The sequence below is a fragment of the Curcuma longa genome, chromosome 20 (genome assembly GCF_044706935.1).
Source record: "Curcuma longa cultivar G26 ecotype Majalengka, Jawa Barat chromosome 20, ITB_CL_G26_1.1, whole genome shotgun sequence".
NCBI lineage: Eukaryota > Viridiplantae > Streptophyta > Magnoliopsida > Zingiberales > Zingiberaceae > Curcuma > Curcuma longa.
In genome coordinates, this window is record NC_133880.1 from 13053654 (window position 1) to 13066964 (window position 13311).

The following is a 13311-nucleotide window of genomic DNA, read 5'->3' on the forward strand; positions in this document are numbered from 1 at the left end:
TGGACTGCTCGAAGCAGCTCCCATGTCAAGTCAAACCCAACCCACAATTCAACTCAAAATTATCTTCACATACTTTAATTCCTGTAGATGCTTTTGATGTTGTTCCATGAAATATAAATATTATCTAGCAAGCCATGCCATCAATGGTAATACTTTAATTCAACTCAAAATTTTTTCTTCCTTGCGTGTTTTCTTTCTTTCTTCTCCATGCGTCGTTGGGTTTATGGATGGTGCAATGTTTCTGTGAGTTGGAAGGTAGTGATGGCGATGTGCTTGGCCTCACACTTTCCTCTTCTCTTTTTCTTTATTGTTTATCCTCTTCTCTAGGTTGGAGAGTCCCTCTCAAACCTTTTGCCCAATCATTCATTCATTCGTTCTCCCCCAACTCCATTAATTGTGCATATTTTCGTTGTCCACTCAAAACTCGTGTTGCTGCTTACTGTATAAATCAATCGAGGCAGCAAAGCGAGGTGATGGATTTCGTGTAGGAGGAGGAAGGAGCTAGAGATTGAGAGGAGTTGAAGATGGATTGCTGCATTTGTAGCCCTGTTGTGTCGATTTACAGGCCGCCCAGGAACAGCATCTGCGCCTCCTGCTACGACGGTGCCAAGAGCATGATCGCTTTCCTCAATGAACTCGACGGCGGCGGCTCTAAGTGCCTGCCGGCCAAGGCAAGCGGGTGGAGATGGCTTTTCTTTCGGACGAAACGAGTAGATGATGAAGAATCATGATATATAGTTGTGAGTTTTCGCATGCAGGGGATTTTGCATGGGTTCGAGAAGATGAAGGAGATGCACGAGAGGGAGGAGGAGATGAAAGAGACGATGGGTTTCCTCGATGGGTTGGTGACGCTGCGGGAAGGGATGCACGCCGACATCCTGGTGAAGGCCGGCGACGGCCAACCTATTCCGGCGCATCGTGCTGTGCTGGTGATCAGATGGATTTGTGAATGGATTTACTTTGTGTGTTCGTCGCTCTCTCCCTTCTCCGGTTCCAAGTTCTGATGCAAAAATGATCGCTGCAGGCTTCTAAATCCGAAATCTTCAAGACCATGCTGCTCGCCGACGACTACAAGGCCGCGCCCCTCGGCGACACCATCTCTCTCCCTGAGTTCACGCACCACGAGCTGCAGAGCCTGCTCGAGTTCCTCTACTCCGGCCAGCTGCCGCGGCCGGAGCTGGAGGCCAACTCGACAGTGCACTCCCTGCTCGTCGCGGCAGACAAGTACGACATCCCCTTCCTCCGGCAGCTCTGCGAGCAGCGGATTCTGGCCGACCTTCGCGCCGGCAACGCGCTCGACGCTCTGGACGTCGCGCAGCGATGCTGCGACGGGAAGCTGAAGGAGCGGGCGATGCGGGTGGTGGTGGAGAAGGCGGAGGAGGTGGTGTTCTCGGAGGGATTCGAGGAGTTCGCGCGCCGGAATGCGGAGTTGTGCGTGGAGATCACGAGGGCGCTGGTGAGCAATAAGATGACGACGACGACGACCACGACGCACAAATCAGAGCGTGGAGCGTAATTGCTGCCATGATCGCAATTCTCCCACATGGCTGCGAAATGCGTTAATTAATTTGGGATTTTTAGTTTCTACAAAGGCAGAGAAAAAGAATAGCAATTGGATAATGAATTATACAGTTTGTTTTCTCATTTTTTATGTAGCTAAATATAAACAACACAGTTGGCAATGAACTTGTTGATATCTGATGTTGGATCAGGAATGAAGTATGATTTCAAACATTGCAACCATGTATACATTTAATGACAGCCTTCACAATAGTTGAATCTAATATTCATTTTCTCAACCATTAAGAATTCAAAGTTTGATGTATTAACCTTAGCAATGCGCAAAACAGAAGAAGAAAATTGGGCATGCAAAATACAACAAACTTTTAGTTCCATCTTGGATATGATTTATTTATACAGGGATCGCGATGGCGTCAGTAAAATTAGATAGTCATCTGATACCCATAAGATAGACTTCAAGCGAGCCCTACAACAAAGTATTCTGAGGATCTGAATTATACTAATCAGAACCAATTTGAAACATTGAAGTCTCGGAGCTTTCGGAGGTGATTCTCCATTTCTTGCCGCGTTTTTGACCACTCTTCTCTCTCTATAACAGCGGTGGGATCATCTCTTTCACTCTGAAATGAACATGCGCATTAGTGCTTTCTGAATATGAAAGTCAACAAACCAGATAGAGATTCATTCAGATCCAACTGATCGAGCTAGTTTTACAATGTCTTGAAATAATTTGTTTTAGAACTTCTTATATGATTAGATTGAACAACCATAGCTATCAATTCGGCACCGAGTTTGGTCAGTGTTCGGTCTCGATTTAGGCACTGAGATCACACGAGGATCGGATACATACATACCTTATCAATGATTTTGAATGAGTTTCCACCATCGCGAATGATTAGTAGATCCTTCCTCCTATCTCTGTTTCTTCCCCCTGGAACAGTAACCTGCCAAGGGAAAGTCAATGCATCATCTATCCATATGCATCTCCAAATGGTTCGATACATAGAAACACATGCATAGCCCTCGTTCAGCAAGTATGAAGTGAGGACTAATGGCAGCTCAGATCGATACTGAGATAAGGGATGTGCACGAGTAATACATGTTATCGCAAAATGCTACTGTCTGACACTTGTTATGTCATTTTGTAGCCTAAACATCAAGACATGAATACCTCATGATACTGTTCGTGTTAAAGTATATTAATGTGTTTGTGTCTGAAGATCAAAACTGGGGACCCTAGATAAGAAAGCTTTGCTACATAACCCATTTGAATTGAAGCCTGAAGAGATCCTTAGCAAGATCCAAAACTCAAGAAACCAACTTCAAAAGAACTAGTATAAAGTATAAACAGATACCTTTTGTTATTTGGAGTTTAATAAAAACCAAAGAAAAACACTAGACCACTGACTGACTTGAAAAAATGAATGAATATTATGCGACTAAATATATTAACCTATAAAAAATGCTAATATTAATGTACATCTAACCAGTTGGATCATTGGAAATGTTATCAGTAAAATCATTGACCTCAATGCATCTTAGGGTAACAATTTCATCATAGTTTGCTTTTCCCAAATGTAAATGTAGATATAGGTTGACTTAACTAAATCTATAAATAGCCACATCAAATAATTTCACAATGTGCTTCAACCCAGAAAGAGGTGCATATGGTAGCCAGATTATATGCCAGATTTGTGAATTAAGTACAAGTTCAGAAAACTTTTGGTTACTATTAAAGATTTATTTTACAATTTGGAGGAACTCAGGTCCTACTTCTAGAAAAGAATCTCATTCTATGATAATTGAGTTGAAGAGGCTAAGAGATGTTAACAATAGTTGAAAAATCAGTAGCTAACCATGAAAATAACAGTACAGTGTGATGAAAAAAATACGGCAAACATCTTACCAGGACTTTAGCTCTAGTAATTGATTTTGTTTTAGAATCAATGACATAGATTTCTTCAAAATCCAGAACAAACTCTGAATCACGGAGTCGTCGGTTTCTATAATGTTTTGTTAGAAAAACCTACAAAGGAAGAAATACAGTTGATATCTCAGGAATCAGATGAAATATCAAACTGCCACAACTGTAGATAAAGCATTTCAACAGGTAGCGTCAGAAAACAGACCTTGTATTCGACTGATCTTTCGACATGATAGTAAACTTTCAACAGTTGGCATAACAAAAGTTGTTTGAATTATATGAAAAATTACTTCTCATATTATATGAATAAAAAATAATAAATAAATAAAAATCAAGCTGATTTGATTTAATGTATACCATTCTAATAGAAAAAATGTTTATAAAAATTATTTCAGCCCATTAAATTAATACATCAGTCTAAAAAAAATTGGATAGGTGAGAAGCGCAGAGCAGTGAAAAGTTTAGATTTAGGCTTTTGTAGATTGAATGTATTTTTAATTATAAACAAAGATAGAATCAGTCACGAAGTTAATTATTTTATTTATATTCCTTTTATATTGAGAGTGAAATATTGGTTTTAAATTTTATTATTATTCTAAAGTATTTCCCAACAATTAAAGATTTGAATTTATTCTATTTTTACTCTTATCAATTAGCACTATATCATTAACAAATAATATTCAGCAAGTTTATATCTCAGCAATTAGCACAATATCATTTGCAAATGAGATTTAGCAAGAAAACTTATTTTAAATATGATTGTTTAGTTTATCTAATACTGATATTGCTCATATAAAAAGATAAAAGACTTGAGACACCACATCATGGGTTATTTCAAATGGCATCAAAGCTACATATGTGATAATGAATGATGGTGGGGAGGAAGCCATGCGGTGTGCTGAATTGAGTACATAAACTACTTATTGCAAAAATAATGTGGTAGGATCTCTACTAATCATTCCATCATCCACTTCCTATCCATTACATCTATAGCACCTCATCTCCGCCCATAGCCCACTAAGACTCATGGTGCTCAGTTGCTTGGTGTTCTGATTGGGTAGAATGGATTTATTTTATGAATGAATTTGTGATATTATTTCCCTTTGTGATGGTGGTTTTTTTTCTTTGACCTCAGGCTCATTTTCCTCAATTATCATTCTATTTTCTCGGAGGTCAAATACCACAAAATAAAGGGAAATATGTGATAGAGACTTTTAGGAAAAATTCATTAATTATAATCAGAGTACAAAAATCTTTTTTTTTTAAAAAGGAAGAAATCTGTTAACAATGAAAAGGGCAAGTCCAATTAGAGCTAGACAACACTCGTTAACATGGTTTATAAATAGGCATCTTTAGTAGCTCTTTCAAACGCCCATAGTGCCAACTAGAATACAGACAGAGCCCCTATTGACTTTACAGAGAGAGCAATGCACAAACCTTTGTAAGAGCAAGAGAGACAAAAAGAGCCACAAACCTTTAAATCTACCCAATGCAAGCCAAGCACCTCAACCAAGCCACATCCACCTCGGCAAATTCAACTTTAACTCAACTTCAATTCCCACCTTAGTTGAACGAAATCCACCTCAGCCGACCCAAACTAGTCCTTGAGCACCCATTACTACCTTAGCAAAATTGCATGCACCTTGACACTAAACTCAATAGCTTTATAAGACACCTTAAGCTTTGACTAAATCACAGTTACCTCAAGGGAATCATATAAGCCCCCCATTCGGCCTCGACTGAAATCAACTTGTACTCATCCAATTATATTCCTATATTGTGGTTTGAGTCTAACTAACAAATTGGCAAACTACTTTTAGTGCGTTGCATGCTATCTATGACAGCAAGTCTACGAGTTTATTTTAGATTCCTTATATATATGAGTTTATTTTAGATTCCTTATATATAAATATATGTTGCGCGTCTTCCCTTGAGGACTCAGTCACGGACGGATGTCGCGCACAACTCAATCGCGGACAAATGTCGCACACAGGAAGGTGTGCAAGGTATCTTTATCCTATATGTGTGTGTGTGTGTTAGTGCAGTCAGCTCCTAGAATTTCAATGTTTGATAATGTATTTGTGCCTTGTCAGTTTAACTAAGGGTTAATCTAAACAGGACTTGATGTTTAGATATGAGTGAAGTCTAGTCAGATCAAAATTAACCAGATGACTAGCAAGGGAAGTCCTAATTAATGGTTAGGCAAAAGGAACAAGTCCTAGGCTAGGCTAGGCAAGTCCTAACTGGAGGTTAAACAAAGAAGTCTTAGTGGGATTAGTGACACTAAATGGAGAAGTCTAGACGGATTAGTTGACCGGACGTCTAGCAAGTTGATGAGTCAACGAGGACCGACCATCGAAAGAAGTCCTGGGGGTCGAGTGATCGAGGCTGACCAAAAATCCAAACAGGTCAAGGATGACCAGATGCTTAACGATGAGAAGTCTACCGAGTGACTAGTCCTAATTGGAGATTAGGCAAAGGTAAATCCAAACAAGATCATGGGTGACCGGATGTTTGGCACAAAGAAATCCTGAGGGAGTAATCCTTAGGTGGAGAAGCCTAGTAGGTTAGATCTATGGGATAAAACTTAGGTAAGCTTAGTGGATCAGACAGACTACAGTTAAGGTTTAGGTTACTTGCTTATTTGTTGTATACGTATTTTGCAAGAACCTAGAACTGGAAGCAAGACTAAGGAAGCAAACAGACTTAGTCAAATCAAGTCCGAAGCCGTCAATTTTGGTTGAGCCCGTCGGATTGGCCCGCCCTGCCAAACTTAAGCAGGTTGGGTTGAAATTTTATCAACCTATTTTAAAGTGGGTCGACCCGTCTAGGCCAGCAACCCACATGGGTTGGCCCATGGCGGGTTGAGAAAATTTATTTTTTCTTCAAAGTTTAAAATTAAAGTAAAAAACTCAATGAACTAGTAAATTTGACCCATCTAAATTACAATCCAAACTTAAAATTTTCAATTTAACCTGTTTAAACTGTATTCCAAACTTAAAATTTTCAATATTTTATACTTTTTTATATTTTGATAAGCCCGTGGGTTGATCTGTCTGACCCACAATCCGCTTTGGGTTGGGTTGGATTGGAGATTTCCCAACTTGCCAAGTTGGTGGGTCGACCCGCCTAGCCATATGACGAAATTTTGACTGGTAGGCTGCCCGCCCTGCCATAGATTGGCCCGTCTGATAGCTCTAACCTAAGACGACTCGGGAAGTATCAAGTCGAACCAAATCCAGGCGCTCGGATCATGTTCCAGACACCTGGACGGTCCAAGCGCCCTGGGCTAGTCCAAGCGCCTAGACCAGCATAAGACTTGACTGGATAAAACCCAACGACGTCGGATCGGATTGGATCTAGCCAGTGCACCCGGAAAGAGATCCGAGCGCCCAGAATGGACTATATAAGACCTCAATGAGCAACACTTGAAAATCAATAATTCTACAACTCATCTTTGTGCCAAAAGGAAAATAATTGCGCTCACAGTTGTGCGACCAAGAAAGTTCCAAGAGGAGTGCAGTACGCTCAGGACTTCTAGATCGGCCGACAACAAATTTGTTTGTATTTAATTTACAATTGTTTTATATTATATCTATTGTACTTAAACTGTAAGACGGATATCTCCGTCTTCGAAAAATTTTCGAAAAGGAAAACATTAGTGGACAGGCATCTCCCGTACACAGGCCTTGGAATATCAACCCTAGGGGTTGGGAACCAAGTAAATATTTATGCCTACTTTGTATTGGTTTTCCGCTGTAAATATTTTTGATAGAATGAATGAACGAGATTCACCCCCCCCCCCCCCTCTTGCAAGCACCAATCCTACAATTAGTATTAAAGCCAACCGGCTCTCGATAGAACTAACTATCATGGGAGCAAGAAGACAAAGATGGAGAGAAAGCAAGGTAATAATTTAAAAGTTCGTTTTAAATTACACATAATATACTTTAAGTATAGGAAGAGAGACACTACAAATATCAGTGTCCTACTCATAAGATTCGGATGGCACCACCAGCTGTAAAGGAACAACCGATACTAGGAACCCGGAGGAATAAATAGCATATCATGTACTTCAAGTGTCAAAGATCCAAACACTATAAGAACAAATGCCCGAAGCAAAAAAAAATGGAGAAAAAATCCATAGAATTAGAAGTTGCAAAGAAGGTTAATATGTTTAATTACGAAAATAGCCTTATACATGATAAATTAAGTTTTCCTTGCATTAAATTTTCTAATTTACATGCTAGTTCAAATTTGAATAATTCAATTAATATTAACTTGAAAAATTCAATAAATAATTCTGATAACTCAAAATTAATTAATTTGAAAAATTCAATTAGTAATTTAGAAAATTCAGATTTAAAAAATAATTTAATTAACCAAAATATTAATTTAGCAAATTCAAATCTAGATAAATTAGAAAATTAAAAATTAAAAATGAATTTAATTAATAAAAATGTTAATTTGATAAATTCTAATTTAGATCATTTAGAAAACTTAGAATTAAAAATAAATTAATTAATATTAATTTGAATAATTCAAACCTACATCCCATGAAAATAAATCTAATACGAATAATTTAATTAATAAATTTAAATTAAATAATAATTTAACTAATTAAATTTAAAAATTCAATCACTAATAATTTAAATTTAATTAATTCTAATAATAAGATTAATCTAGATATAAATCAAATTAATAAAAATTTAAATAAAATTTTTAACTCATTCAACCAAGATAACTCTAATTTGAAAAGTTTAAATTTAATTAATCCGAAATTGATTAATAATTCAACCGACCAAGATAAAATTAATAATTTTCAAAATAAATCTAACAATTCAAATTTAATTAATCTAAATAATTCAAAATTAAATAACAAAATAATCTTAAAATAACTTGATTAACTCAAACGAGATAAATTCAAAATTCAACAAAATAAATCCTAAATTTAATAATTTAAATACTAAAAATTTAAAATTAAATCTTAAAAAATCACACAATAAACTTCCAAATCTTAAAAATATTAAATCAAATTTAAATGCTAAAAATATGAATTTAAATAATAAAATTAATTATAATCGATTATCAAACAATATATAATTCTAAAAATTCAAAAATAACTCTAAAAATTCAAAATTAAATAATAAAATTCAAGAAAATAAATCTATCAATTTAACAAGTCAAATTTAAATTTAAATTTAAATAATAAAATTAATTATCATCAAGTTCTATTTAATTATGGAACATAAATTAATTCAAATCTAAAAAAATCCACATTTTTTAAAAATTCAACAAATTACAAATTAATAATTCAAATACAACACAAGTAAAGAAATTAAAATCCATAAACCTAATTATAATAAAATACCTATAATTATGGAACCAGTTAATAAAATGATACCTAAGTAAATAAAATTTAATAAAAATCAAAATGTGTAAAAGTGGATTGACACTTCGCGGATCTATATGAAATATATCAAATCAAGAATTTGATATATTATTAGATATTAAATAAAAAGTGTTTGTCTTAATTTACTCATGCCTACTTACCATGCTCATGTATATGATTAATTAATGTCTATTTATGCAATTAAATGTTATGTCATACATGTTTATTTCTTACTTAATTTAGAATGGTTAGTTAAGGATATATGTTTGCTTGATACCAGTGTTTTAAAAGGCGTTCCCGAGGCGCGCCTCGGGGCGAGCCCCGGGGCGAGGCGTTCCAATACTGCCCTTGGGCGATGGAATAGGGCGTAAGTGTTGTGAGGCGTACGCCCGGAACTTCAAGGCGTTCGCCTGGGCGTTGGGGCGAGCCTTAGTTCCGAGGCATTAAAATAAATAATTAAACAAGTTATTAATTTACAACAAAACTGCATAGTGCAGTGGGTTAGCGTGTCTGACTTTGGATCAGAAGATCATGGGTTCGATTCCCATTGTTATGGATTTTGGAAAAATTTTTCATTCCTTACAAAGAATTTAAATTAATTCAGCAAATAAACAGAAATCTTTTTTAACACGATTATTATAGTACTTCACTGACTTACTAATTTAGATTGGCATTATTTCCATTTAGAATTAATTTAGGATTATTTGCTTTTTCAAGTGACTAATGTTTCTTAAATTATTATTTGGAATTGTATAACGATAGTTTTGTGTCTATATAATTTTTCTTAATTTTATCTAATTTTATTATATCTATTTATATTTTAAAGTATTTTTTATAATATATATCATATTTTTATATATTTAAAAATTAAAAATTTATGGGGCTTACGCCCGACGCCTCGGAGCTTTCGCCCCGTGTGGGCGGATGGTAAACGCCTCGCCCAACGCCTTCGCCTTTTAAAACACTGCTTGATACTTGTCCTACATATTATCAAAGTAGGGCGAGATGATAGAGCGTCAGTGAAGCTTAGTCTAGATAGTCAAGTGGGTAAGAAATACTTTACTTGATCTGCTTAGCTAAGTATAACTAACTGAAGCTATCTCGTCATATTATAGACTAGTTAGGCTAAAATTTTTCAAAAAGTAGGTAAGTAGATAATTTCTTAAAAAGACTTTGTCTAAGGAAGTAGTCATTGTTCTGATAACCAAGAAGGTTCTTACCTCGCCATGACTTGAAAGTCGATTTTTAAAATGTGCACTTAACTAACTGACAGTTAAAATTGAATCTAACACAAGGTCAAACATTCATGAGAACTCAAATTAAATCAATAAAGATAAAATTAATGAAACATCTTACAAAACTCATAAGACAATCTTGTATGTTATATACTGAGACACTTAGAATGGGTGAGATAATAAGGATCATTAAATTAAAAGGTTTTGAAAATATTTTCAAAATCTATAAAATTATTTTCAAAAATTTGATATTTACTTGAAATTCATACTTGTTTGGTGTACTTATACTATAAAGTTTTCAAAAAATTATATGTTTCAAAATTGATTGGCCAACACTTAAACATAAAACCTCTTGGTTAACACTACTTCTAGAACCCTAAGACGCATAAATAAAAATTCCTTGTAATCAACAAGGATGTCCTAAGGGAGTGTCTAATTAAGGGGAGGTCCTTTTTGGAAGATCTTAATTAGAAAAGACTTTTCAAAAATTCCTTTAAAAAATTACTTGGAAATCTTTTAAAAAATTCAATTTGAAAATTCATGTTTTGAAAACTATAAGTTAAATGTTATTTTGACTTGGGTCAACCCCTAAGACACAGAGAATTTGCTTTGTGGTTAACAAGAAGCTCTAAGAAAGTGTCAGATTAAGGGGAGGTTTAAATTAAAAGATCAAACTTATTTCAAAATTTAGCTTGTATAAATCTTTAAAAAATTCTTTAAAAATACATTTCAAAATTACTTTAAAAATAATTTTAAAATTAATCTTTTGATTTGGGTCAAACTCTCAGACACTTAGGTAGATATTCCTTGTGGTTAACAAAGATTCCTAAAGATGTGTTAGGAAAAGAGGGAGATCCTGATTGAAAGAATAAAATATTTTTTCAAAACATCTACTTTGCAAATCTTTGAAAAAACACTTTTAAAACTTTATTTTGAAAATCCTTTGGAAAAGTATTTTGGAAACCTTCGTTGAAAATTATTTTGGAAAATTAATTTTGCAATCTATTATGGTCTTTCAAGAAATGATTAAACTAAGTTTTGACCATAGGAAATCCATAAATTGTTGGTGCAAAACCAAAGGTACATCATTTTTGATAATTGACGAAGGGGGAGAGGAAGACTTAAATTTAGAAAAAACTAGTGAGCCTCTCAATTAATTTAAACTCATGACCTGGACCTAACTTAAGATAATTGTCAAACATCAAAAAGGGAATATTGTTAGTGCAATGAGCCCCTAGGGTTTTGATATTTGATAATATACCTGTGTCTGGTCAGTTTGACCAAAGATTAATCCAATCAGGACTTGATGTTTGGACATAAGTGAAGTCTAATCAAGTCAAAGTTGACCAGATGACTAACAAAGGAAGTCCTAACTAACGGTTAGGCAAAGGGAACAAGTCCTAGGCTAGGCAAGACAAGTCCTAACTGGAGGTTAGATAAGGAAGTCTTAACGGAATCAAGGGCACCAAACGGGGAAGTCTAGACGAGTTAGTAAACCGAACATCTAGCAAGTCGATAGGTCAACAAGGACTAGACATCGAAAGAAAAGTCCTGGGGGCGAGTGATCGAGACCGAGCAGAAGTTCAAGCAGGTCAAGGGTGATCGGATGCTTGGTGGTGAGAAGTCTACCGAGTAGCTAATCCTAACTAAAGGTTAGCCAAGGGCAAATCCAAACAAGTTAAGGGTGATAAGATGTTTGACAAAAGAAAATCCTGAGGGAGTAACCCTTAAATGGAGAAGCCTAGTAGGTTAAACCTACAGAATAAGGCTTAGATAAGCCTAGTAGGTCAAACAGACTACAGTTAAAGCTTAGATTGCTTGCTTGTTGTATAACCCTTAAATGGAGGAGCCTAGTAGGTTAGACTTACAAGATAAGGCTTAGATAAGCCTAGTAGGTCAAACAGACTACAATTAAGGCTTAGAAGCATCTTACAGGAACCTGGAGCTGAAAGCAAGACTAAGAAAGCAAACAAAAGTAAGCAGCGCAAGCATACTAAGCCCGGAGGGAACCGAAGGCAACTCAGTGTGAACCGAATCAAACCAGATACAAGCGCCTAGATCATATTCCAAGGGCCCGGACAGTCCAAGCGTCCGGACGGTCCAGGCACCCTAGGCACAATGTTACGTTTAAAAAAAATTCATACTGTTGATGAACAGTATTTAAAAAATTTTATTAAAGTTTTTTTTTAAATGCACGAGGCATGAGATGAATAATATTTTTTTTTTTTTTTCATATACATTTTTAAAAAAAATTCTAAATTTTAATTGGATTGAAACAGAATTGGAATTTAAAAAATAAAAATCTATTTGAGTTTATGCAAAAGTCTAATTAGATTTGTTCTAACAAGGAAGACTAAATTTGCATTCGGACTTGATTAGTCGAGTACATTACTGAGTGTTTTTGTACTCAAGAGCACAATTGCCGAATATTTTGGCATGACTATTGAGTCGTGTCGAGTGGCTTCGGCACAAGGATGTCAAATGAGACTTGGGATAACGTTCCGACCTCGGAGTTGGTTAAATCTCACTCGAAATCGGCACACATAACTCAGACTCGGAATATCAAAAAGGATATTCAATGTGTCGAATGGTTATTCAGAAGAACAACATCGACTCAAACTTAAACAATTTAGATTCAATTGGCTTATGACACTACAACAAAAACAGTCATAGACATCGGTGGAAAACCGATGTCTATGAGAAAATCGACTGATGTCTATGAAGGCGTTGTAAAAGGTCTGACATTTTAGACATCGGTTTGTAACCGATGTAATACAACTCAACGACATCGGTTTGTAACCGATGTAAAACCGATGTAATATCACTCAACGACATCGGTTTCGCAACGGTGTAAAACCGATGTAATATCTGTTTAACATCAATTTTAACAACGGTTTTCGACCGATGTAATATCACAACGACATCGATTTTGCAACGGTGTAAAACCGATGTAATATATGTTTAACATCAATTTTAACAACGGTTTTCGACCGATGTAATATCACTCAACGACATTAGTTCTGCAACGGTGTAAAACCGATGTAATATCTGTTTAACATCAATTTTAGCAACGATTTTCGACCGATGTAATATCACTTAACGACAACGCTTCCAAACCGATGTCATTGAATTTAAAACTGTTGTAATAACACTTATTTTTTTTATGTTGTTTGTAAATTATGATCGAGCAAGATGACAAAATTATCATAATATTATAAATTCACCAAACAAATCACAAA

The 13311-nt window shown here is 35.4% G+C and overlaps 1 protein-coding gene across 1 annotated transcript; it reads left to right on the top strand.

Annotated features, from left to right (window-relative positions):
* Nucleotides 1-375: 375 nt before the first annotated feature.
* On the top strand, nucleotides 376-1714 carry LOC141813991 (BTB/POZ domain-containing protein At3g56230). Its single transcript, XM_074701992.1, has 3 exons — nucleotides 376-671; nucleotides 759-929; nucleotides 1025-1714. Exons 1-3 carry the CDS (start codon nucleotides 525-527, stop codon nucleotides 1514-1516), a joined length of 810 nt encoding a protein of 269 aa, XP_074558093.1. The 5' UTR covers nucleotides 376-524; the 3' UTR covers nucleotides 1517-1714.
* The last annotated feature ends 11597 nt before the right edge of the window (nucleotides 1715-13311 follow it).